Raw genomic sequence first — 27,827 nt, 5'->3', positions numbered from 1 at the left:
TTCCGTGGTTTCCCCATTTCCACACTAAGCAAATGCTGGGGCTGTACCTTAATTAAGGCCACGGACGCTTCCTTCCTACTCCTACCCCTTTCCTGTCCCATCGTCGCCATAAGACCTACAGTATCTGTGTCGGTGAGATGTAAAGCAACTTGCGTTATAACGCGCTAGGGCTATGGAGCCAAGCTCTGCATTCGGGAAACGTGTGGGTTCGAATCCCATCGTCGGCTGTTCTCAGAGTGGTTTTCTGTGGTTTAATATTTCACTTCCAGGCAAATGCCGGTACAGTTCCTATTCGTAGGCCAGAGTTGAGTCCTCCCGCCCCGCCCCTTACACAGTTTCATTCACCATAACACATTTCATCCTCATTAGCTCCTCAACTGAGGTTGGTGCTAGGAAGGGCATCCCGTATAAATTAATCTCATCTCATCCCGACCCGGTATCAAGAAACGAGACTAAGGTGTAGACATACATACAGTTGATGAAAGTAGGCTCATTATATTTTAAGGAGCTGTTTACTTAACGTGTCAGTATGATGGTTTAACAATTTAAGCATTATTTAAGCAGTAATTTAATAGTGTCCCCGTATTGTATAAGAAAATGTAAGCTAACTGATAAGTTTTAGATGAGCTACAATTGCTTCAAAAAGGGTAGCACTATCGATGAAGCAAAGGGTTACAACAAAATCCTTTGTTTTGAAATTGGAAAGTGTAAAATTCAAGGGTTTTAATACCCCCTCTTTTGTCCTACTTTTTAAAACTCATTTAACCGCCTTTACACCCATGACCATCTAGTAACTCTAAATAAAAGGTTCTATCAGTCCCGGCATTAACGCATCAGTCTCAAACGGTAAATATAATTTAACGAGTCTCAACATACGATTCGTAAGAATTCTAGTATATGTAGGTTCGCCAGTTACTTGAGGGATGTCTTTCTGTACCAGTCAGTAGGGAATTCCCTCACAGCAACCTGACTGTATGTCACATAAGAGTGATCGCAAATGGGACAATGCTTACTTAACCCGTCAAAAATAAATTAGTCTTGTATTCTACCTGAGTGATCGCAAATGGGACGACACCGATAACGCCTCCGTAATTGACATAATTCTTCAATAAATGATCGGCGAATGGCTTAGCCGATTCTAGTAGTTCTAACACAAAGTCTTATGTGAATGTACTGTATCTTGTACCTCGCTGGGAGGCAATAAATACAATCCAAAATACAGTATAAAGGTAGCTACGCATTAAAATCTTTCTCCTAGTAATACGGAGCTAAACCTACATGCTATACGTGCCTCCACCAATCTTAGGTCAAATGGAACCTTCTCGCTATTATGGTCGCGTTTATCCAATTAATTTGTTTCACTGCCTTGTGTAAATCTATTTCATAATCAAGCTCCTCTTTTTCAGGACTTAATTTTACTCTAGCTTAGCACACAAATTACATGACGCAAAGTAGTCTCATTAGGGATTTGTTTTTTGTCAGGTAGCAAACAAAATATCAACCCAGTGTAATCATTCTCAATCCCGTGAACTATGTACGGTTGTAAGAAATATGAGGCACACAATGTTGAAATTGATCGTGTGCACTGTGGACTATGCGACCGCGATGTTTAAAATAACCGTATGCGATATGTGACCATATAAAAGAATAATGTTTTAAAATTGTACGCAGTGTGCCTTCTCGTGCTGTTGGTTGGAGGAAGAACATAAAGACACTGTCTGACCACCGAATTTAAAGTAAACTCCAAGTTCCTGGCTTAGCTGGAGAATTCTGCCAGGTCCCCAAAATCTAGGTTTAAATAAAACGACAGTAAGTTAATAATTATGCTATTGGTCTTACGTCCAGCTAACTAATGTTTTACGTTTTCCGAAGATGCTGAGGTGCCGGAATTTTGCCTCGCCTGAGTTCCATTAAGCCGGCCCCGTGGTGTAGGGATAGCGTGCCTGCCTCTTACCCGGAAACCCCGGGTTCGATTCCCGGCTAGGACAGGGATTTTTACGTGGACCTGAGGGCTGGTTCGAGGCCCACTCAGCCTACGTGATTAGAATTGAGGAGCTATCTGACGGTGAGATGGCGGCCCCGGTCTAGAAAGCCAAGAATGACGGCCGAGAGGATTCGTTGTGCTGACCACACGACACCTCGTAATCTGCGGGTCTTCGGGCTGAGCAGCGGTCGCTTGGTAGGCCAAGGGCCTTCAAGGGCTGTAGTGCCATGGGGTTTGGGGTTTGGAGTTCCATTAGGTGGCGGTAAGTCCGTCGACACGAGGCTGACGTATCTGAGCACCTCCAAATGATACCGGACCGAGCAGGGATCGAACCCAGCAACTTGATCTCTGTGCCATTCCGCCCACCGTTTGAGTAAAAAAACTACACTTATAGAAACTTCGTACTTCATAAGTTTCGGGGTAATGTTGTTGTTGCTCCATGTAAGGCGTCAGCAGTCTCATTTGAGGCTCCTATCGTAATTCTCGACCAAAACACACTCTTACAGGCCCTGCACTGCACAGGTTATCAGATAATTTTTTCTAGTATACGTAGCTGATGGCTAAAGATGTCCAAGTACTCTAACATGAATCAACAATAACATAAGTGACAGTAATAATAATATAAAGTATTCCATGCCAGTCCCGTGGTGAAGGGTTAGCGTGTCTGCTTCTTGCCCAGAGGGTCTGGATTCGACTCCGAGCCAGTCGAAATATTTGAATTCTAGGAACTAGGTTCAGTCAGCCAAAGCGACTAAAATCCCCAGCCCAACCGGGACCCTCTGAACCTAAGTCCACTACGCTGTCCAGGAATGCGGACTTTCATCAGATCTAGATAAAGCATAGCCTACATTTGAATATCAAGAGAAACTACGTTTTTCGTCCTGTTTGACTGTGGTATCAACAGGAACCTTTTGCAAGTCAAAGTGTTATGTTGAGAACTGAACTGAGTGAAAGTGTATTATGGTTTCGAATAGGTACTGAATCCGATACAGTTTAGTCTTGCACCGTCACTCTTAGTTCGCAGATATACCTATTACTCATTTTGATTCACCTTGCCTTTAGCATGGTACAACCAGGATAACGTTAAAGACTACCCTCAGTGACTAACAACTAGTGAACTCGTAAATTATGATTCTGAACTGAGTCTTTCTCCTCTCTTCCCATTGGTGTTGTCGGCCTCTTCATTGTCCATCTTTTCTGGCACTCCTTTCTTCGACATCGTATGGACATTTCGTCACTCTCCTAATTATTGTCACTGAGCGAGTTGGCTACGTGGTTTAGGTCACGTAGCTGTTAGCTTGCATTTGGACATAGTGGGTTCGAACCCCACTGTCGGCAACCCTGAAGATGGTCACCACGATCGCTTCCTCCTCAATCCTAGACCTTTTCTATTCCATCGTCGCCGTAAAATCTGTGTGTGTCGGTGCGACGTAAAACAAAGTGAAAAAACAGTAATTATTTTCCCTTATACCGATGCGAAAAACTCTCTGGTTTTGCTCCTTAGAACAACAGTCTCCGTTACCACCATCACTGCAGAGTTAAATAGTTTTAAATTACAATCATAATTATTGTTTAATATTGCCCGATTTCCTTTAAGGAATATTCTTCTGCATAAACATACAAGAAAAGTGTAGATTTTTAAAATTTAACGTTGCTTGGAAGTCATAACTACTAGTATTCTCCTGGTTAATATCCAGCTACTATCTGGGGGGAAGAAAACCGGTCCTGCAAGGGGAAAGTCCGTGTTGGAGAAAATTGCCTTGAGTTCTTGTTTGCTTTGAAAAGTTACAAGTTGCTAAGTTCCTTACTGTTTCTAGCAATTAGACTCAAGTATTCAAATATAGTCTGCGATAACGTATAACTTTATAGACCCTTCTTCCTTCTCTAGCAATCCTATACACTTTGAAAGCCTTTGGAGATGGAATTTACCATGCAGTGTACAGTAAATAGGCCTAGCTAAATTTAAGCAAAACTAAATCCTACATCTTCTGTCTGCAACTTATATTTTGGAGTACTATTAAAAGTGTTTTAGGCCAGCCCCATGGTGTAGGGTAGCGTGTCTGCCTCTCGCCCGGAGGCTCCGGGTTCGATTCCAGGCCAGGTCAGGGATTTTTCTCTCGGGCTGGTTCGAGGTCCACTCAGCCTACGTGATTAGAATTGTGGAGCTATCTGACGGTGAGATGGCGGCCCCGGTCTCGAAAGCCCAGAATAACGGCCGAGAGGATGCGTCGTGCTGACCACACATCCCCTCGTAATCTGCAGGCCTTCGGGCTGAGCAGCGGTCGCTGGGCAGGCCAAGGTCCTTTCAAGGGCGTTAAGCGCCGTGGGGTTTGGTTTATTAAATGTTATCACGAATTTTATGCTTTTTATGAAGTACATTCATAATTGTTAAAAAAAAACCAAATTCGTGGCGCAGCAGCCATAGCGTCAATATGACTGTTGTCCATCCACATGGCATGGAGGTACAGGAGTGTCACGTGTTCAGCGTGATGACATCCTCAGGTGCCTTAGTGGCTTTCGCGATGGGGTCCGCTGCCTTTCCTCTCAGACAGGACCTCAGATGGTCTCACGAATTTGAGTGATCCACATCCCAGCTCTCAGTCCAGAATTCGCTGGACTGGACGGGAATCGAAAACCAGGACCTGCGAGTAAGAGACAGACATACTACCCCTACACCAGGGGACTGGCATATTTATCATACTGGCCAGTGCATTTTATGAGGAAATTATAGTTGACGATCAATTGCTTGCGTCTGTTGTATGTGGAAGGAATGAGTCTACCTTGATTAAAGTTACTGTAGATCGAAGGTGTTTATTCTTTAGTTCAGGCAAGTCTGTTATTTAACATGCATGACACAGCATGTTACAGTATTTAGTTGTCACAGCATTTCATTTAATTCACATTTAGTAATTAACCGATTTTATACAAGAGGTGACTCTTCTTATATTCGAAGCGTGGGACATTTTGAATAGATGAACGGAAGATGGTGAGAAAACAATAAGGACAGTGCTCAACGATTAAATAATATTATAATCTCCCCTCGAGTATATTAACCTGTTATGATTTTAAACAAATCTACAGTTCCGAAACAATATTGTGCTTATTCATAACAAACAAGGTCTCCGGCTCTTTTTCTAGTAAACGACCTTCATATCTGTTAGGATGGGGCCGTACGTAAGATGATTTTCTTTTCGCAAGCTGCTTTACGTCGCATCGATACAGATTGGTCTTATGGCGACGATGGGATAGGAAAGGGCTAGGAGTTGAAAGGAAGCGTCCGTAGCCTTAATTAAGGTACAGCCCCAGCATTTGCCTGGTGTGAAAATGGAAAACCATGGAAAACCATCTTCAGGGCTGCCGACAGTGGGTCTCGAACCCACTATCTCCCGGATACTGGATACTGGCCGCACTTAAGCGACTACAGCTATCGAGCTCGGTAAGATGATTTCTAATGATAAAAATGGCACAAGCACCCAGCCCTGACGAATTAACCAAATTAAGGGTAAAATCCCGGTCAGGCCCGGAATCGAACCCAGGACCAAATGCCAGAATGCCAATCATTTAGCCATGGTGCTGGACAATGTAGTGAACCAAACCTACTACTACTACTACTACTACTACTACTACTACTACTACTACTACTACTACTACTACTACTAATAATAATAATAATAATATTAATGCCGGGCTGAGTGGCTCAGCCGGTTGAGGCGCTGGCCTTCTGACCCCAACTTGGCAGGTTCGATCCTGGCTCAGTCCGGTGATATTTGAAGGTGCTCAAATATGTCAGCCTCGTGTCGGTAGATTTACTGGCACGTAAAAGAACTCCTGCGGGACAAAATTCCGGCACCTCGGCGTCTCCGAAAACCTTAAAAGTAGTTAGTGGGACGTTAAACAAATAGCATTATTATTATTAATAATATTAATAGGGTTTTCCCCGACAATTACTAACAATCTCCATACCGTTTCCGAGTGGTGATTTGCCTGCAAGATTTTACATTCCGGCAGATCTACTTTGAAGAAATTTTGGTATATTCACGCAATGTAGGCCTAATGGTACTGAACTCACGCTAATGGGTTCACAAGGACTGCATTTTTCGTCTGTGGCTATCAAGCCGATTATTACGTTCATATTCTATCCATTCCACTAACATACATTAGCCCGATCTCAGATATACCCTCAATATACCAAATACCAAAATTCCTGCACATATCCAGTCTCGAGCTACAGCTGATGTAGTTCAGTTGCCATTTATTCAGATCCCAACACATGTCTACTCGAATGGAGTTTACGGCGCTAGCGTGGATCGTTGACTGAAATTAAGACATTCATTTTCAGAAAAAAATGTGGAAGGTGTAGTTTGCCTTTGTTCCTTACGTGAAACCCGGTAGGTTTTAAAAGTGGAACTGGTCTCTAATTACAGTAAAGAGACCAAATGTTCCAATGAGCAACATTAAGTGTGTTCGATGCTACTTTATTCAGTTCGATTGGTTGGTATAATTACTGTGAAGTTTCTGTGTGATATCATTCCAATATTGTGGCACTGTAGTCCGTTTTTATGATAGCGTGAACTTGATAGTATCATTTGGATAATTATTTACGAACCTGTTTTTCTTCGTCATTTATAGTTTAATAATAATAATAATAATAATAATAATAATAATAATAATAATAATAATAATAATAATAATAATAATAATAATAATAATAATAATAATAATGTTATTTGCTTTACGTCCCACTAACTACTTTTACGGTCTTCGGAGACGCCGAGGTGCCGGAATTTAGTCCCGCAGGAGTTCTTTTACATGCCAGTAAATCTACCGACACGAGGCTGTCGTATTTGAGCACCTTCAAATACCACCAGACTGAGCCTGCCAAGTTGGGGTTAGAAGGTCAGCGCCTTAACCGTCTGACCCACTCAGCCCGGCATTTATAGTTTTACATTATAACCACATTCATTTATTTTTACGTTAAAGAGATAGCCTATATAGGCTACATATTATGTTGTCTGTCTGGAAATGGATCCAATTACTCTTTACGAAAGTTATACTGTTTGCATGATTAATATCCTGTCTTTATGAGATTTTCGTGCCAACAATACAATCTGAATCTTAGTGTCGTAACTTACCACTAGGTTGATCTAGGTTCGATTCTGTACTCTGAGGGTTATAAATGGACTGTATTTAACTTTAGGAACACAGATCAAAGACAAGACAGTGAAATTCGCCTCTCATTTACCCCATGAACGTCCTTCCTCCATTTTAGGCGAAGGCCGAAATGTCTTGGTGTTCGGTGTCAGGATGTTTGATTTCACTGAAAACTATTTTCTATGATTAAAAACCAAAATAATTATTGCTTTAGAAATGTTATGGAGAATGTGTTGGGAAATAAGGAAGGAAGTTCACGTGTAATAAAATTACATATTGACTAACTGCTTGATCGGTACTTAGTCTAATTACTAAAAAAAAAACCAAACCCCATGGCACTACAGCCCTTGAAGGGCCTTGGCCTACCAAGCGACCGCTGCTCAGCCCGAAGGCCTGCAGATTACGAGGTGCCGTGTGGTCAGCACGACGAATCCTCTCGGCCGTTATTCTTGGCTTTCTAGACCGGGGCCGCCATCTCACCGTCAGATAGCTCCTCAATTCTAATCACGTAGGCTGAGTGGACCTCGAACCAGCCCTCAGGTCCAGGTAAAAATCCCTGACCTGGCCGGGAATCGAACCCGGGGCCTCCGGGTAAGAGGCAGGCACGCTACCCCTACACCACGGGGCCGGCATTAGTCTAATTACTACCGGTAGAAAAACTAAGTGCCACAGTAAACTAATATTACAGAGAGTGAGAAATGGATAGATTGGTGACATAGATGGCTGATTGCAGCCTACAATGAGAGTCAGGGAAATGGAGAGAATGGGGGAGGTGAACATCGTGTTTTTACTTCCCCTCTTGCTCTCTCTTCTTCCAAACTCAGCTTTTTTTCATTCTTTTTTTAGTTAGGGGACTGCATACTAGACGAAGCCTAAATCATGAGGGGTAAGCATCGGCAACCACCAACTGAGAAAGAAGCGTTATTCTCGTCTCCCTCCCCCTTCCCCCTCCCTGCCCTCTCCCCCACCTTGTCGTCCCCCCGCCCTTCATCGTCCCTCATCCTACATACTTTTTCATTCCCTTTTCCCTACTCAACTAGCAGTCTGTTGGAAGACGCGATGTCGTAGAGGTTCAACAAAAAAAGTGTGTGCAAGTGCGTGTGATGGCGTTCTAGTAAAAAATGTCACCATCGGCACTCTATTCGTTAATATTTGTGTTTCCAGTAGTGTTTATAAGTAGTGTCTTTATACTTGTGTGGAGTGGATAATAAAGATGGAGTTTTATACCACTCAAATATATTTTATTTTATTCTTAATTGAAATTATCCTGCGGTGAAGTGTTTGTCTGTCAGATAGTTGTGATTTTAAAACACTTTCGTATGTTGAAAAGTAACTCTTTATAGAGTCACGTGCTTGTGTTTATATACCCGAAACAACGGCTCTCGATTAAATTTTACGTGTGTTTATCTGCAGTGAAACTGAAAATAGAAATTTGTGAATTAGCATTTTAGTCTTGTCCATTATTCTGCAGCATACTTACCAGTGCATGTTGTGTGGTTTTGAACTGGTAGTATTTCTTTTCTGATTAAAATAAAACAACTTTGTACAAACGTAAGTAGAAAAAAACACACCATTCATAAAACTTCGCCTGAGAGACCATATCGTCAGAAGATAATTGTGTTGAATGGTTTTGGACATGTGATTTATATTTCATATCTTCCGTGAGAAGAGATAGTCACATGACTAGAAAGAGAGAGAGGACAAAATTTTATTATTTCACATAAATGCGGTTCATTTGTAAACGTGTGACTTAAAAACTTCACGCTGGAGGGCTCTACAGTCGAGTATCGCCGGGCGGAGTTCCAGCATTCTCCGCTAGGTGGTTCCATAGCTGGAGCTAATGAGTTTAACAACACACTCCCTCACGAGAATCAGCACGATCATGAAGACATTAAAGTATGCTACAGCGCACCACCTACTCCCCCGACGCAGTTGGCGGAAGACAGTTCTGTCCAGCTCAAGGTATATAATTAATGCCAGTCATTCGTATTAAAACATGGCTCATCTTGATACATTTTGAATTACCATTATTGTTTTAAGATGATTTCTTAACATTTGTTTGGCGTCTCCGAAAACCGTAAAAGTAGTTGGTGGGACGTAAAACCAGTAGCATTATTATTAATATTATAATACAGAAATATTTGTTTGTGTTATCCCTGTGAAGTTAAATCATTATTACTTTCCTCTCATTTCTGCAATATCCTTAAATAGAGTGTGTGTTTAGGTGGATAATTACTAAACGGATTATTTTATTCGAGAAGAGCTATGATGACTGTAGATACCAGTTTATGAAGTGAAAAACAGTTGACGTAAACACAAAAGTTTTCCTCGGCCAGTCAAATGTTGTGGTTCCTTTTTTTTTTTGGAGAGTTAATTATTTAGAGTATCGTTTTTCATTTCTTTGTTATTACAGGACCAACTTTTGCTTGCAGAATAAATAACGTGGAATGAAAATTGTATGCTGTTGGTCATTCCACGTTTATGTAGCTCTTAATTGATGGTTTTCCTGTAGAGATACACTATCTGAGGTCTACAGGAATAATGTAATGGATTAATCTTTATTGATGTGCATATTATTAGCTTTTTATTTACCTTTTACTCTTTATGCACTGAGTTGTTGTTGGCTAAGATCCTTCCTTCACTATACTGTTCACAAAATAATAGTTTTCAGTCCCAACTAAGTTGCTATTCCATGTTATGGGCCAAGGACATCTTGGGCCAAGGACATCTTGGGCCATCAGGCACATCTGTCTAGGTGTGCAAAACCCTCTGACGGTAAATGCGATGGCTGCTGTAGTCTATTTAAGACATACAATTATTAAGGCGTAGAATAGGACTTAATGCTTCGGAGCTTTAAATAGGCTCTATTCCGGTATTTTTCGGGAATGAGTGAAAAACCTAGAAAGCTTTATCAAGAGAGCTACTGAAAAGTGTTACAGCAAGGAATAGAATCACTTTCTTAATGTGCTCTGTTGCAGAGGTCGGTCAGGCTAACCTTTCCATTCATCCTCTCTTACAATTTGTTTTACGTTGCACCGACACAGATAGGTCTTATAGCAATGATAAGATAGGAGAAGCGGCCAGCGTTTGCCTGGTGTGAAAATGGTAAACCACGGAAAACCATCTTCAGCGCTGCCGACAGTGGGGTTCGAACCCACTGTCTCCCAGATGCAAGCTCACAGCTGCGCACCCCTAACCGCACGGCCAACTCGCCCGGTATTCGTCGTCTCTGAAGAGTTCACTATGTATGGCATAGGAAAAGCAAGCGACTCGACTAACGCGGCGATTAAAACAAATGTAACCAGAATACTATTAGTATAAAAAATAAATAAATTTATATCCACCTGTAAATATGTACATTTTTATGTGAATGTTCGGCGAAGATATATGAGATATTTTCGCTTAAGAAGTAACTTATTTCTTACTTGATTTGCCAGATGGACATGGATTAGATAGGTGGATATACGTTTACGACAGATAATACCTCCCAACTTCGCTGCTATAGTTCCTCTTTTTAAAGCGTCATCCCATGGCTGAATTTTGTCAGTGACGTTTAATACGTTTATTTTAGATTCAGTCATTTGTTCGCGAAACTGACATTTTTGTAGTTTATAAAATCATGACAATGAAATGGACGATAATGATGTAAATCTTTAATAAATTATTAGCCCTCCTGGCCTGTAAAGACCTGTGGATATATTTAAGAGTAGTCAAGTAATTATATAAATCAAAACGATAGACAACTAGGCCTAGAGTTTACGTGAAATTCAGTACTTCGTATCATATTTATACTACAGTAACTACATGCTGGAGAGTTATACGCTAAAACTGTATCTGTTAACGAAGTTATTGTTGTTTGGGTCATCAGTCCACAGACTGATTTGATGCTGCTCTCCATGCCACCCTAATCCTCTGCTAAACTTTTCATTTTTACTTAACTACTACATCTTACATCTTCTCAATCTGTTTGCCATATTCATACCTTGATCTACCCCTACTGTATTTACCACCTACACATCCCTCAAAAACTAACTGAACAAGGTTAGGATGACTTAAAATGTGTCCTATTATTCTATGTCTTCTTCTCGTCAAATTTCGCCAAATCGTTGGCCTTTAAATTCAGTATCCCTTCATTCGTGATTCGAGCTACCCATCTCACCTCTAGCATTCTTTTGCAGCACATTTTAAAAGCCTCTATTCTCTTCTTTTAGTTATCGACCATGTTTCGCTTCCTAAAATTGCCTGTTTTGATATGAGCAAAAAACACCGAATATTTGATTGCGTCATATTTTATATAAGAGGGAGGGATAGGTTTTATAAAGATCAGTTCAAATGTTTCCTTCGAGCATTGACAATTCAGTAGGATACATTTGGTTATACATCGTTATTATTTATTGAACGATGCATAATTTATTTCTGAACTTAGCTTCGCGACTGATTTCGGCACTGCGTCTCTCGGTCTTTGGTGTTAGACCGTGTAATTGAATGAAGGGCGGTCCAGCTTTCGCTGCGAACAGAGCTGATGTGGTATTGGAGGGCGCTGGAGAAACTAGGACGGCTAACATTTCGGTGAAGACTCGAAAAACTCCCATTAAATTACATCATCTGTCCAGCCAGATTAGAACTGCCGGACTGAGTGGCTCAGGCGGTAGAAACACTGGCCCAACGAGCCCAAGTTGGGGGGGGGGGTGCGTTTAAATCCCGGCTCAGCCCGGTAGTATTATAGGTGCTCAAATGCGCCAGCCTCGTGTCGGTAAATTTACTGGCACGTAAAATAACCCCTGTGGGACAAAATTTCATCTCCGGAAACCGTAAAAGTTATTAGTGGGACGTAAGACCAATAGATCTGGATCATATGAAGCCTATAACCACATGCAATACTTGTTCATGTTCCCAATAATTACTTCCCTATCGCTATACCAAAACTATAGGATCAAGTTAATATTTTTACACTATTGCTAACTTACTAACCAACATGCATTCCCACAAAATAATGAAAGCACACAGCACTAATATTTTGGATATTTATCTTGAAGACTCAGATTTAACTATGGAAGGAATCTTGAAATATTCATATTTCAGTAAATGCACAAAGGACATCCATTTCTTAAACATAATTTTCAAGTTCCGCTTAAAAATGCCCCGCATTAACATTTCAAATTCTTGATTAACTATATGGATGTTAATTGTTATTTAATGAGATTTGAGATATTGCGACGTTGAAACTTGGTGTAGTTTAACGAGAAACGAGCTGAGAACCACGAGTCATCACAAACATCCTTGCATGTATGCAAGTTGAGTACAATTGTGACTCATACATCAATATCTTTATCATCCACAGTCATGGAACCAACTCAGAAATTTGTCCTACGCATCTATGCCTACTGGATAGCAGTGAATTACAAAATCTGTCAGGTCTGTCCTGCTCGATATACCTACCGAATGGTCTCTGTTAATATTCTAGGCTCGATTCGAGGTTCTCAGCTCGTTTCTCGTCAAAACACTTCGAAACAGTTGTTGCACGCGAAAGAGTTTTAAATCTTGCTGTTGTTTATTAATTCAATTGAACATCATTTCAATATTTTGTTTATTCACGTTGAATGAACACTTTTATGAAATATAATAATAATAATAATAATAATAATAATAATAATAATAATAATCTGATTCTCAGTATGAAGGTGAATAAGCAATTTATGTCGAAGAAACAGGAAGAGGATTACGTTACATTCGTATGATCCTCCGATCACTTTCATTCCAGTTTACTGTTCCATGATCCTTCATAATCGCATCATCCTGGTATGCCTTGCCAGCCGCGGCATTCGCGTTTCTGCTGTCCGGTACAACGGTATGTAATTTCTTTGGAAAATATAGATAAGTTCGGGTGTTTTGGACTTAGAAAGAACAATCTCAGATGCGGTTCGGCTTCGAATTCTGCTGTTTACGAATATTTTTTTTTTTTTTTGTTAATTTCTTTATGTCGCACCGACACATATGTCTTATGGCAACGATGGGATAAGAAAGGCCTAGGAATGGGAAGGAAGCGGCCGTGGCCTGTTTACGAACAGAACTGCCCTGAAATTTCAGTTAATGCAGATATTACCACGAAAATTAAATACAAGTTCCGATGTAGGTAAGGGAAATGTGTACAATATCGCAGCTTTCTTAGAATAGGAATCAGTCCTCGACGGGAAGTCTTGAGTTAAATAAAAATAATTAGTGCAGTCAGCGGATATATTTAAGTGAAGTATTTGGGTACGTAACAGTAATTGCGTTAGAAATTTCGATTGAGAATAAGGTTTCTAAGGTCATAAAATACTCCTTCACATGTCTTTTGAGATCATAAAATCTTGAATTTCAATCCTGTGTGTAGACTGTTTTCTTGTCGTTGCTCTTGTTTCATTTTAGGGACTGGACAATACGGTCAACAGCTCCGTGTGATTTCCGCATGTGAAGTTTGATAATAGAATGTATGTAGTTATTAGAGGCTCAGCCCATTTTTTGTACCAATATCCTCTTCATTTTACTGGAAGTGAGTATGGGTAGAACATTGTAGCTTAGCTGCTGACTTTCTACCTGACGGTCGAGCGTCGAATCTCGGCGAATCGCGGGAGGTGATTTTCTCCCGAAAAATCATGTGGTGTCAGGAAGGGCAAGTGGCCTTAAATCTCCGTCCAAAACCAAGATGAGTTGGGATGGTTCCACGTACATCCCAAAATAACTGTGATGAGTAAATAGTTTTTCATCAATATTTCGGCGTTCAGCTTAATTTAAACAGCCTTACCTACCTCCACAATACTCACGATGAAATGATTAAATAATAAGTAACCGTTGTGTTTACTCTTTCCACTAACAAATTAGTATGTTTGCAGCAAGTTACTTGTGTCATTTTAGCTGACATAGGCGGTATTTCATCTGCTTATCGGCTTTTTACTTTGACATTATTTCTTTGCGACTTTATTTCGGCCTTTATTTCAGTCAATAAGTAAATATTTGTTTGTGTGTTACTACTAGCTAATAAATAAGGTCTTCAGAAACTAATTCATTCATTTCCCTGCAGTTGAGTTGGTATTATACAGAGAGCTGTAATGTAGATAAGAGGCATAGGTTTACGTTTTATGCTTGTATAATTTGATACTGTCGGTGAACTAATCAAATATGGTTGTTGTTGCTTCCCTTTAGAAGCTTGGGATATTGCAAGCAAGAGCCTTATGCATTTAGTGTGTGTCAGTTCTGCCTCATAGCTGAACCTGTGTGCCTATGGTGCTTTTAATGGTATGACCAAGTAAGACATTACAGTTCTGTTTTAATATCTCTTATACCACTGTACTGCCGTAGTTATGGTTTTCCGTAAATAATTTATAAACCATATTTTTCATTTTACAGTTTATCTTTCTTACAGTCGTAGGCAGCATTTTTCTGTTTTGGTTTTACAAAAGATGCAACCAACCAGGATAAAGTTATCATAAGATATCTAAAATATATTATGAATTCCTGTATTTCATGGTCTTTTCCCAGACACCTACAGACGACACTAATGTGAATTAAGCCTAGCTTCAAGGCCGGAGGCTCTTGACGCCAGTCCTGTGTGAGGGATGTATTCACTTGTGTTTCCTGAGTTGATCGATTGCCGGCCCTGCGGTGTAGGGGTAGTGTGCCTGCCTCTTACCCGGAGGCCCCGGGTTTGATTCCAGACCAGGTCAGGGATTTTTACCTGGACCTGAGGGCTGGTTCGAGGTCCACTCAGCCTACGTGTTTAGAATTGAGGAGCTATCTGACGGTGAGATAGCGGCCCCGGTCTAGAAAGCCAAGAATAACGGCCGAGAGGATTCGTCGTGCTCGTAATCTGCAGGCCTTCGGGCTGAGCAGCGGTCGCTTGGTAGGCCAAGGCCCTTCAAAGGCTGTAGTTCCATGGGGTTTGGTTTTGGTGATGGTCGATAGTGTGATGTGTTGTATGTAAATTAAGATGTGTATTAAGACGGGATCCATACACAGCCCCCGAACTATACGAAGTTAAAATCCTCGGCCTGGCTGGAAATCGAACTCATGTCCCTCCGAACCGAAGACCAGTATGTTGACTATTCAGCTAAGGAGCCAAAAAAAAAAAAAAAAGATCATGAGTGGTTTGTGATTTTTCGAGAATTCTGCAAAATGACAGTGACCACAGCTGTTGTTGTTCAGGTATCGGAGATAAACAATAAGAGAAAATTTACGGTTCAAAAACGGACCACCACAATACATAACTGCAGTTGATTTAAAGATGCGTTATTTAAAAACTAATCCCCGTGAGAATTCGAGTACTTGCCTCACTGTAAACATCATTGGTAGTGGCAGTGAAGGTTCGTACTGTAGGAGATGGTAGATTGATCATGGCACGTACTTATCGTATGGCTTTTAGTGCCGGGAGTGTCCGAGGACATGTTCGGCTCGCATGGTGTATGTCTTTTTATTTGTTGTCCATGGGCGACCTGCGCGTCTGGATATGGGATGATGATTCTGATAATGAGGTAGGGAGAGGGTGGAACCGGGTGTCAGCCCCTATGTCGAACAATGCCAAGGGGTCTGCTCTAAGCTTTAGGCCTACGTCTCCATGCGAAGGACGAATCACTATCAACAGTGTCATATGCCGTCATTCCATATGAACACTGCAGAGAGGTTTGGAATTGAGTCCAGGCTTTTGGCACGCAATCTATTGATTATAAATTGTATACCACCACCTCCCCTATCCTGCCGGCCAACATTCTGATGGTGAACATTTTTCGACCAATGGGACTCGAACTGGCTATTCACTATATATTTGACGTCTTAACGATTATGGCCACCAGGCGGGCATTGATCATGATACCATTCTGTGACAACACTTCTCACAGAATTATCTGATGGGAATTTTCTTCCACACATTGTTCGACTGCAAAACCACACGAAGACATATTTTGGCCGTATTGATGCCCATTCCATTTCTTTTACATGCGATTTCATAGAGTCATGTGGCATTTTACGGACGGACATCATCATGTGAAGTGATGACTCCTTTGGAAAGCATTCTAGGTTTCTTGCACTTGATAGGATATCTCTGTACTGTGTGGTTGTGACGGTCTCACCCAGTTGCTCGTATTTATTAGGCTCCGTTGTGTTCAGGACAAGTACTTTCTCCCCTCTCGGCACATACTGTTAGTCACGAAACCTTGTTAGTGACATCTATTTCAAGGTACGTGTTCTAACATCGAATGATGTACTGTAAAATCAGAATTCTGTGCGTTGCATTTGTCACATGCGCAAATGATGCTCAATTGTTTGTAACTTTTAATTTGCATTCGGCATTATCTGCCAGAAAGAAGTAAAATTAGTTCACGCTTAACTTGGACTGTTAGACATTACCCTGCACCTCGAACTCAAAACTCCGTCGAAGGAGATGGGGCGAGCTTTTCACCAGTCAGTAATTTCGGATGAGTGTGATCAGATTGTTCCAACTAATATTAAGTCAGTAGACTGTGATTAGGTTTAACATGTGAATTAATGCTACATGGCACAGTCGGTTAATAGAGCGGTTTGGATACCGGCTGCGTTCGGTGGCATTTGAGTATGTTAAAATGCGACAACTCAGTACTGCTGGTTTCCGACACTTTAAACGATCTCCTGCGGTTCTATCCCATGGTATTTACAGGGTGCTTAAATGCGTCGGCCTAGTCTCAGTAAATTTACTGGCACGTAAAAGAACTCCAGCGTGACAAAATTGCGACACATCACCGTCTCCGAAAGTCGCAGAAGTAGTTAGTGGGACGTATAACCAAAAACATTATTATTATTATTATTATTATTATTATTATTATTATTATTATTATTATTATTACCGAGCGAGTTGGCCACGTGGTTTGTGCCAGCTTGTATTCGTGAGATGGTGAGTTTGAATCCCACCGCGCAGTTTGGGTCACGTAGGTACCAGCTTGCATTCTGGAAATAGTGGGTTCGAGCCCCACTGTCGGCAGCCCTGAAGATGATTTTCAGTGGATTCTCATTTTCACATCCAGAAAATGTTGGGGCTGTACCTTAACAAAGGCCACGGTCGCTTCCTTCCCATTCCTAGCCCTTTCCTATCCCATCGTCACCATAAGACCTATTTGTGTCGGTGCGACATAAAGCAAATAAAAAACAAACATTTTCGCACCATGCTGTACCTTAAAGCCACGGTCGCTTCCTTCCCACTCCTTAGCCCCTTCTTGTCTCATAGTCGCCATAAGACCTGTCTGTGTCGGTGCGACGTAAAACCAATAGCAAAGAACTTCTTCGTGCCTTTACTGGAGAGAGACATTGACCTGTCCCAGCCTCATCCTTGGCTTTGACAATATGTAAGCGACTGAGGTATGAGCGATGCTAGTAATGCCATTCGTTATACCGCCAGTCCCTGTTATGAATGGTGTGAAAATGTCGCTCATAGGGTCAATTGGTGCGTACATTTAAGTGGGCTTGTCAGACTGATATGTAATGACAACTTCTAGCTTGGTTTGGAAAGCAACAGGAAACTACCTCACTCCTCATTTCCGCAGTATGCATATTCAGCGATGCCCATGACATTTATGGCAGCTGAATGGGCTCTTGAGGATCAAACCAGCCTTCGGGCTGAATACTCAATATTACATTATTAATATTATTATTATATTGAAAATAAATCGTAATCCGTCTTTCATACTGTTTGATTGTACATCTTCACGTCAGCAACCTCCTTTAGAATGCCAAAATGTGGAAAAGTTTCAGAGGAGTGGTAGGGAGGTGAAATTAGAGCTGGTTTATTGTTTTCATGGTAGTTTCTTTTTAATAAAGGTGCCTCTTGTGTATCTCTACTATTCTTCATGGAAAAATATAAGTAATTAAATTAACTTTGATCCATTTGCGAAATTCGTGTATCGCCGCTGTTTTATTAATTGTAATGTTGTTGTTATGTTTAATATAGTTAATGAGGGTAGAGCCCGGATTTCCATGCACTATCAAATCTCAAAATATGCATGCATTCATGCCCTATCATATGGCAAAACATGCACAATAATTTGGAAAATATGCGCTTTCAAAATTCAGTTCCTTTTGAAGCACTGTAAAACTACCGTGATTTCTCCAAATAGTCTTGATGTAAGCTCATCTGTTTATCTGTCAGCACATTCTTAAGCATGCTACGTCACAAGAAGTGACAGGTGCATACTTAAATGAAAGCATTTGGGATGAAGTGAAGACGAATTGCACATCTTTTGCATTTTCACCACAATAAGTCTTTTATAAGCTTGACGAATTCAAAATTAGGATTTGAACGGATCACTTTGTTAAACCTATCTCTAGCTGCCGCAGCTACTTGTCCGATAACTGATAACGATTGCCTTCTGCGATAACAAAGACGTGCGACGAGTGCGATTTACGGGTAGGAAATTCCAGGATAACAACGGAAGAGGGTTCAGTGCAAAACCAAGCTTCGTAAGGTGCTATCTCAGTAAAGCGGCTTCACAGAAGTGTGATACAAGTTTTGATTTGTTCGTCTAACATATACAAAATGAGCCGTCAATGAGTAATGCACAATTTACGGTTCAGATTATAGCAGTGTATAACTGGGACACATTGTTCCTAAGAATTGCAAAGATCGACGTGGGGCCTTCCAGCTTACGTCCATGTTTAATCAAGCAACACATAAGAAAGTGCTTGGTTAATAAGTACTAACTTTGGTTGTCACATAGGATGCCAGGAATACATTCTCTTCGTCTTTCAATAACTGATCCCCCTGTGGGTGGAGGCGGTAGAATAACACCCACGGTATCGATTCTTGTTATAAAGTGTGTGTGTCCTTCACGCTCTTTGGTGCTTAATTGCTCATATCTTCCTAAATAATAGCAGTGTTTTGGAGTGATTCTAGGTCAAGGTTAGGAAGTGGGAGGAGAGTACAGCATATACTGATTGTATTTATTTTCCAATACGGTTTCTTTTTCGAGCCAAAGCGAATTTATAGTTTTACACGACTGCTGCACCTCCAGTTTTGCATTGAATCCACACCACGGGACAAAAGGTTTCGTTTAAAAAATCCAACATTTATTGGCTGGATTCGAACGGCGGCCGCCTTGGTATGAAGTCAGCAACGACGCTACTCAGGATTCATGCCCCGACTAATCTAGCAAATTTGGGTCTTGGAACAAATTTCTTCTTTTATTGATCTTCCTTTTTCAGATATCAATGTTTTTTATATTTTTAAATGCTATTTTTTCGGGGCGTCGACCCATGTGGATCTTTTGCCCCTAGGTAAAAATGTTACTAACTACCCGACAATCAGTGAGAGAAGCTGAAGGCTTCCGGATTACAATAAGAACACAATATGTTTTCCTTTGGTCGGTCGATTAAAAGTAAATCTGCTCTGGTGTTACTTTCCAAGATTGAACTCGTTTGTGTAAAGAAATACAGTATACATTTCCAACGATTAAGGGAACTAACAGCTATGTGCATATATTATTTACTGTTTCCTACATGGTTTTTATTACCACTTATCCTGCATCTTAGTCTTCGCTCGCGCTCTTTGGTGCTTAATTGCTCATATCGTCCTGATTAAAAGCAGTGTTTTGGAGTGATTCTAGGTCAGGTTTAATAGGTGGGAGGAGAGTTAAGTAGCCTATATTGACTACGCGATCTGTAACTGATGATCTTATGATGGAAAACAAGGATGTGCTATATGCATTGTCATAGTTGCCTACATCTGCGGCATATCACACTTTCATACAGGCTGAGTGTTGAATAACACATGTAGGCTTAATGCAATTCAATACACTTTGTCCCGTTCCTAAGCTCGTGCTTATAATTCCAGTATGTAAGGACAGAACGCGGCATAGGCGATGAGATTTCGTAATCACTAACAAAATTATAAGTTTCTGACAATAACCACAACAAGTGCACAAGTTAAATTCAGAATAGAACTGTGCAACTAGCCACTGATTAACGTATAACAAAATTAACTAACAACTAAAAGAATATTCAGAAATCAAACACGTAAATACAAAGCAGCAACGGCTCATACAGTACCACTCCGAATAGTATCACAAAAGCGACCGAGAGCAAGCCAATCCACGTGGCGATTGCTTCGTAAAATGTGGCATCGCTGTTATCGTTGTCATAGTAACAGATTAACAGACCATTTTCGAGCAGCGTTATTCAACATTTTCTCGCCGGTAGCACTAAACGCTAGACTCCAACTCTCGTGGGCCTTAGTACAGTATAGTCGAGAGGTGGGAGGGGATGGTGATATATGGCCTATTGGCCTGCGCACAATTACATGAGCAGTTGCAGAATTGTTTTAAAGACAGTTCACCTGCAGTTTTAGTGTAGCTGTGGACCTACTACATTTCAGCTCCTCGAAGGATATACCGTGTAGTAGAGCTGTGCTAAACGACGTCTAGACCAGCTCAAACTAATTTACAAGAAATTACCCCTCAGTCTAGACTCGTTCAGAGTTTCCTACTCGAGCACTTTATTCAATGAGCGTTTGGGAGGACCAAACGCGAAAAAGTCCTCAACTTCACTAAACAAATGAGTCTACTGAATTGTCCTTGCTGTCTGATCACAATGAGCAGAAACTAGTCTGCATAGATCGAGCAGCTTGCAAACTCGAAAATTCAAGTGACTCACTCATTAGTATACTGTTGCCACATGCAATGGTTCTCCGCACTTTTTTCTCGCAGGCATATCAAGGTTACGAGCTGACTGACAGCTCTGCGTGCACAAGAAACAGCTGTTACGAGCGCTAGTCCAGGACGTTATCAGATAGCGCAAGCCTGGAGGGATGTACTTTTGCCAAGGGCAGGTGACTGAAATCCAAGGAAAAATATTACTCTGGCTTTCTGAGCCCAAGTTGGCAGGCTCGATCCTGACTCAGGCCGGTGGTGTGTGAAGGTGCTCAAATACGTCAGCCCCGTGTAAGTAGATTAAGTGCCACATAAAAGAACTCCTGTGAGACAAAGTTACGGCACCTCGGCGTCTCCAAAAGCCGTAAAAGGAGTTAATGGGACGTAAAAAAGTAACATTATTAAACAATCTTACTCAGGATGTTCGTCTGAACAAGCTTTTATCCTGTTTCGAGCTCCTAACTTTGCCTTCCGAATCCAAACATATGTGACAGGGCCTTAGCACGGACTGCTGTATCAGTCGTTTTAATTTCCTCAGTACCGGTACGACGAAGACAGGTCTAGTTCATATCTTGGGAGTTATATCACCATTCAGACAGAATGAGACTAGAAGCCCTATAGTGCCGATACCGAATTCATATCATATTCTGAAAGCTATTCTTTCTCTTCATGTTCTAATGTGGGGAGACTCGAGAAGACACCAAGATGTATTTGTAGGATTTATCAACAAGGAATCATAAGCGTTCTGTCTACCCCGTTCAACAGTAGGTGTGAGAAGAGTTCTGAAGGTGTCCGATGCGTGTCACGAGAATGTAGGCCTAAACTAAGTCTTTTCCCGTAATATTATTATTCTGAGGTTGGCGTCGGGAAAGGCATCCGGCTGTAAAACCATGTAATGTAATTTTATCTCACCTCATCCCCGAACCTGTAGACCTATCAGGAAACGGGATTACATTTTATTACTATTATTATTATTATTATGCATAGTTTGGTAATCGTAGTACCGGGCGAGTTGGCCGTGCGGTTAGGAACGCGCAGCTGTGAGCTTGCATCCGGGAGATAGTGGGTTCGAACACAACTGTCGGCAGCCTTGAAGATAGTTTTCTGTGGTTTCCCATTTTCACACCAGGCAAATGCTGGGGCTGTTCTTTAATTAAGGGCACGTCCCTTTCTTCCCCACTCCTAGACCTTCAATCAATCAATCAATACCGATCTGCATTTAGGGCAGTCGCCCAGGTGGCAGATTCCCTATCTGTTGCTTTCCTAGCCTTTTCCTAAATGATTTCAAAGAAATTGGAAATTTATTGAACTTCTCCCTTGGTAAGTTATTCCAATCCCTAACTCCCCTTCCTATAAATGAATATTTGCCCCAGTTTGTCCTCTTGAATTCCAACTTTATCTTCATATTGTGATCTTTCCTACTTTTATAAACGCAATTCAAACTTATTCGTCTACTAATGTCCTTCCACGCCATCTCTCCGCTGACAGCTCGGAACATACCACTTAGTCGAGCTGCTCTTCTTCTTTCTCTCAATTCTTCCCAACCCAAACATTGCAACATTTTTGTAACGCTACTCTTTTGTCGGAAATCACCCAGAACAAATCGAGCTGCTTTTCTTTGGATTTTTTCCAGTTCTTGAATCAGGTAATCCTGGTGAGGGTCCCATACACTGGAACCATACTCTAGTTGGGGTCTTACCAGAGACTTAAATTCCAGTTTAATTCCAGTTTAGAATTCACAGGATCATTCGCCTTTTCGGTTCTCCTGGCTTTTCACCAGTCAGGTCGAATATTCCGGTTATTAGGTCTTCAGAGGCTTTGTCACATTTTTGGTTTACGGTTGTTACCTCGGAGCTATGTTTTTTGCTATTTGCTTTACGTCGCACCGACACAGATATGTCTTACGGCGACGATGGGATAGGAAAGGCCTAGGAATTGGAAGGAAGCGGCCGTGGCCTTAATTAAGGTACAGCCCCGGCATTTGCCTGGTGTGAAAATGGGAAACCACGGAAAACCATTTTCAGGGCTGCCGATAGTGGGACTCGAACCCACTATCTCCCGATTACTGGATACTGGCCGCACTTAAGCGACTGCAGCTATCGAGCTCGGTTGGAGATATGTTTATGGATATTATATCCTGTGAAATTGATGTATTCAGTGTTTCAGTAAACATATTATCACTTTCCTTCATAGCATTGTAACATGTTAACTAACTGTATTTACTGATTACTTTGAATTTATGGATCTTATGGTCTGAAGGACTCTTCTCATCTTTCAACCTGTCTAAGCGATAGCCTCAGGGTATGTAACACCCCATTCGGCACGAGAGGGATAGACAGATGCTAGCATAGAACTGACTTAGAGTAAGTGACTCAAACCTGCGTCCTTAACTTCTCGATCTGTTAAAAATACCCCAGATGGAATCTACCTCTTCCTTGCATGTTTTCCATGACCTAAGTCTATTTTTAACACACATTGTTAAAGCGCACCTTCCGTAACCTTATCTAGTCCTGGTCGTTCGCTATGCGGTAGTGTGGTCATTTCCCTTCCGCTTCTCCATCTTACAATACTGTGCAGTGACCTACTTCAGTATTATGTCTACTCAATGTCCCTTTACAGTCTTTTTTTTTTTTTTAATCAACCCTTCTATGCATGACGCACTCTTCGGGAAGTGCTTCCATTACTACTGCAGAGCAATGGTCTCTCAGATTAACTGAGAAAACATCTCAGTACTGTATGCATTGCTTGGATCATCATGATGTTCAATTGATCTACGCTGTTCCTTGAGGGGCATACATAATGTGACTATTTTTCTTGCACCAAAAAACCGGGGCACGTTTTTCTCTCTCCACTCCCACTCCCACGAAATTCAAGTTTCGAAAGGTGGTATTCGTTGGCCAAGAATCGTGAAGGAAAATACAATTTGTGTCAGATTTCTCTGTATGGTTATTATTTACATTTTTTAACATGACACTTAGAATCCTACTGCTGTACTCTAGGGTTAGGTTAGTTGCAATATTTCCCATTGCGCCACGTCTTCGTGAGAAAAATAAGTTATTCTTTCATCTCATTGTTATCTATGGCAAATTATAATAAAATCGGGACAATTTCTCAAAAGCGGAGCAATTGGCTGTCCCGCCAAAATCTGTACATATGGCCACATTAGGCATACAGGCTCCTCAGAGCGGGAAGCAGAGACTGCTTGAAAACGCACCAAGAAGGGCGTCCATGATAGCAACACCCATGTGGTTTACAATTTTGCTTAACATGAAAGTAACATCAGGACTTGAAAAAGTCCACGTCAAACCATCAATATGTTCGTTTTGGCTGGCATTAGTCTAACCAATAACTGAACATGCTTAATTCAGTTTGGTATATTTTCTTGAAATGCCTACATATTGATGTTTCAATACGTATTTATCCGACTGGCACTGAGTTAAAAACTATAATAGCATCACTCTCGATGCTTTGGAAAAGTAAGGAAGGCAGAAAAGAGATGTGTTACATGAGTCACTGTTAAGTACCTACTGTGCCCTCCGATAAGTCATCGTTTATATTATGTAGTCTTGTACCGATTATGAAATTTACCTTAAAATGCTTCTCTGCATTGTGCGGAAAACATACAGGCGAAGACAGGAGACAGTGAATGATTTCGTTTCTTTCACTGCCATTTAATCGATTTTTGGCATGTTTTAAACACATTCGTGGTGTACGGCAGGTCTTTTCAGAGGTTTGTTACAGCAGCTGAAATAAAAACTTATTTGAACCTAAAAATCTCGAACTATTGAACGACACTGCTTCATAGAATTCTATTCTTGGTCTGGGTTAGTGTCAAGGACTGATCCTGTTGAAACTGTGCCAGATGGTTGTGAGATTGTAAAAAGGTCCATATGTAATGATTATTTTTCAAGATCGTTTGCTATCAAGTAATCATCAACAGTAAATAGTAACCATTAACAGCCTTCCTTCTCTTTTACGGTCAGTGTAACCGTAACTTTTTGTCTTGACAGGTTTTTACTGCGATTAGACACATATGAGTAGTGACGAGTTATATTTTATCAGAGCTCTTGTAATCGTGTCACTTTTCAAGAAGTCTTTCATAACTTCAGTGACCATTTGTTATGACATTATGAAGTCGCTCATTCAGCGAGCCATGAGTTTCACTCAGAGAACATTCTCGTGTGTCTTTTCGCATTCTAGTGACTTGTGATTGTGTCCGACTCATTGGCTGAATGGTCAGCGTTGAGGCCTTCGGTTCAGAGGGTCCCGGGTTCGATTCCTGGTCGGATTGGGGATTTTAATCGCGTCTGATTAATTCTTCGGCCCCGGGACTGGGTGTTTGTGTTTGTCCCAACACTTTCCTTTTCATACTCAGACAACACACTACACTACCAACCACCACAGACACACGGAATAGCACTTACATCCCTCCATTTAGGGTTGGCATCAGGAAGGGCATCCGGCCGTAAAATATGGCCAAACCAACATGTGCGTCACAGTTCGCACCCACGACCCCACAGATGTGGGAAAAGAAGAAGTAGTGCACTGGTGATTGTACACGCAGTCGTAAAGATATATTCTTTACTACCATTGACAGAACGACTACAGCTGATCTTTGATTATTTCTTCTACGTAAATAAAGGTGTACGTATTAAATGTAGTGCGATACAGAATTGAACCTTTAAATTGTGCCTTTATTTTTCTGATTCTTTCATGCATTCACTGAATGAAAACTACCTTGAAATATACCGTACATTTCAGCGAATGGGAATGGTATGACCATCGCCGAAGGGAAACCACTACACCTTTAATTTCAGCTTCCCGGAACCCACCTTTTAACTTACCGTGTTACATCTCGCTCTGAAGGGAATCCCATCACTTATGGCTGCTATATTCGGTGTCGTTTTGTTCCCCGAGTTTTCCATATTTACTCTCTCTCTCACACACACACGACACCACAGAGAGTGTATGTGAGAGAGAGATAGGGAGAGGGGGTGTTGTCGCAGTTCCTAAACACATAGTACGCGGGACTCATGATCACAGATGATCCTAAGTATCAGCCTAAGTCATTATGGACATTACATTACATTTCGGTGATAACCGATGGTCAGGACTGTAGATAAAGCGTTATGTCTATGTTATTTGGATATTTATATTATCTTTGTATTTCTTCCATTATTTATTCACAACGGTAGCCGAATTTCTCTTCACTGACGAAATGGAAGGAGCACTATCGTTTTTAGTTGTGATAAATTATTTATAGCCTACTTGTGGTACTTTTTAAAATCGGAAGTTTAGGTTTGTCTCAGGCAGGGTAGGTTTACTTGAATTAAATTACTAATAGAGAATATGCTCAACTCAACACGTGCGAATTTTATTATGTATGATTTTGCTCTGCTTAATACCACGCCGTTTGCGAGTTTGAAAGTGCAGTAGAAGGTAAGAAGTGGCAGTGGCATTGATGGAAGGGAACTGCGGAGAGCAGAAGTAAACTGATGTTAAAAACAGTCTTGGCAGATCTTCAGATTTTTTTGTGAGGGATAAAAAAGATTGTAGAATGACTCACAGGAAAGTAAAAATAAAATCACTTTGTTGGCAAAAAGCACAGTTTATTTCGTGTTTTGTTTCGTAAACGTCTTACAGCTATAAAGTTCTCTGTTATTGTTATTATTATTCTGTGTAAACATTAATTTTTCTATATATTATTGATACCCTCTCGTGCTAATGAAGTACCGGTAGCATCATTCTCTGTTAGAAAATGTATGACCTTGATAGGGTTTGTGTTCGTTTGTTGTAATCAAAAGTTAATTTATGAGGTGTTATTTATATCTTAAGAGGCCTAAATTCGTCCTAGATATTTACAAAAACGCGTTAGAAATTTGGCCACTACATATTGTAATAATTTGATAGAATTCGGTAATCTTTTAGCGATTATGAAGTTCGATAGGTCACTTCGTATATTTTTTATCATCAGTGTAACGTGGCCTTATTATTAATAATTGTAGTGTCCAGAGACGTTATATAGTACATTTTATGTAAGGTTTGTTGGTGTGTCCTTGGATTTTCGTGTGTAGTTGTTTCTTTGTAATGCAATATCTTCCATCCATGTTTCTACCTATTCCAATCCGTATTGTTGTATCCGTATAATGGATATTATATCACTTGCATGTCTCTATGCCCGTCCATGTTTAATGAAGAGAGTGTGTTATTTTGTTGCAAACTAAAGTTGTGAACTGGTGTATTTGCTGGCAGGTGCGCGGTAGGAAGAGGGGTGGCGGCAAGGCCCGAGAAGGGGCACTCAGCTGGACAGGGATAGATCACGGCAACCCAGAGGTAGGCAAATATATTGCTGTGATCTCATTGGCTACACTTTACTTAACATTAATGCCATGCTGTAGAAAATACAGGGAAATATTTCTTGTTGATTGTTTAGTTTTTATATGTGTTTTAATGTATGGTCTAAGTTCTGGTTTGCAAATTTCCCGCGATATTGGTGTGTAGTTAGTTTTCTGTGCACTATAATTAGCCGTTTATTTTATTCAGTAGCACAGTATATTGCAAAAGAACTTATGTTCGAAATTCCTGACCAAGACTTGGGAACGTTTATTATGACTCGGATCTCCTTTGGTTGGTTCATTTTTTCTCTTCAGCTTCCTATCCTTAAGTTAGTGTTTGGGATGTGAATCAATAGTAGAACATAAGTCGACTGTGTTTGTGTTACCAGGAATATAAGAACATTTAAAAGGGAATCAAGTTGGATTCTATTCATATATATTGAAAAATCAGTTATATAACAACAGATGAGTTGTTTTATGTGTCATACATTTAGATAAACATTGTTTTATAAATCACACACTATATTTTGCTTTGTCATCCTGGACCTCCATGGTCACTAAGGCAGGTGTTGTTCTTTCTTGAATAAAAAATAAATAGTCCTCACATTGTTCTTGTTGTTCTGTTTTTATAATGTTCGATCTTCAGTACATTTTTATATAAGTTTCATAATTTACAGTCATAAAAGTTACTTCAGTCAGCTAGGCACTGCGTGTGAC

The 27,827-nt window shown here is 40.7% G+C and overlaps 1 protein-coding gene across 1 annotated transcript in view; it reads left to right on the top strand.

The window, feature by feature from the left end:
- Positions 1-27,827, top strand: part of LOC136862906 (zinc finger protein rotund) — a 275,534-nt gene that overhangs the window by 225,588 nt on the left and 22,119 nt on the right. Inside the window, exon 3 of the mRNA XM_067139185.2 lies at positions 27,028-27,108. Within this exon, the coding sequence (XP_066995286.1) occupies positions 27,028-27,108 (81 nt within the window). The remainder of the gene's footprint in view (positions 1-27,027; positions 27,109-27,827) is intronic.

Source organism: Anabrus simplex, chromosome 2 (genome assembly GCF_040414725.1).
Source record: "Anabrus simplex isolate iqAnaSimp1 chromosome 2, ASM4041472v1, whole genome shotgun sequence".
NCBI lineage: Eukaryota > Metazoa > Arthropoda > Insecta > Orthoptera > Tettigoniidae > Anabrus > Anabrus simplex.
This window is presented reverse-complemented; position numbering and strand designations above follow the sequence as displayed.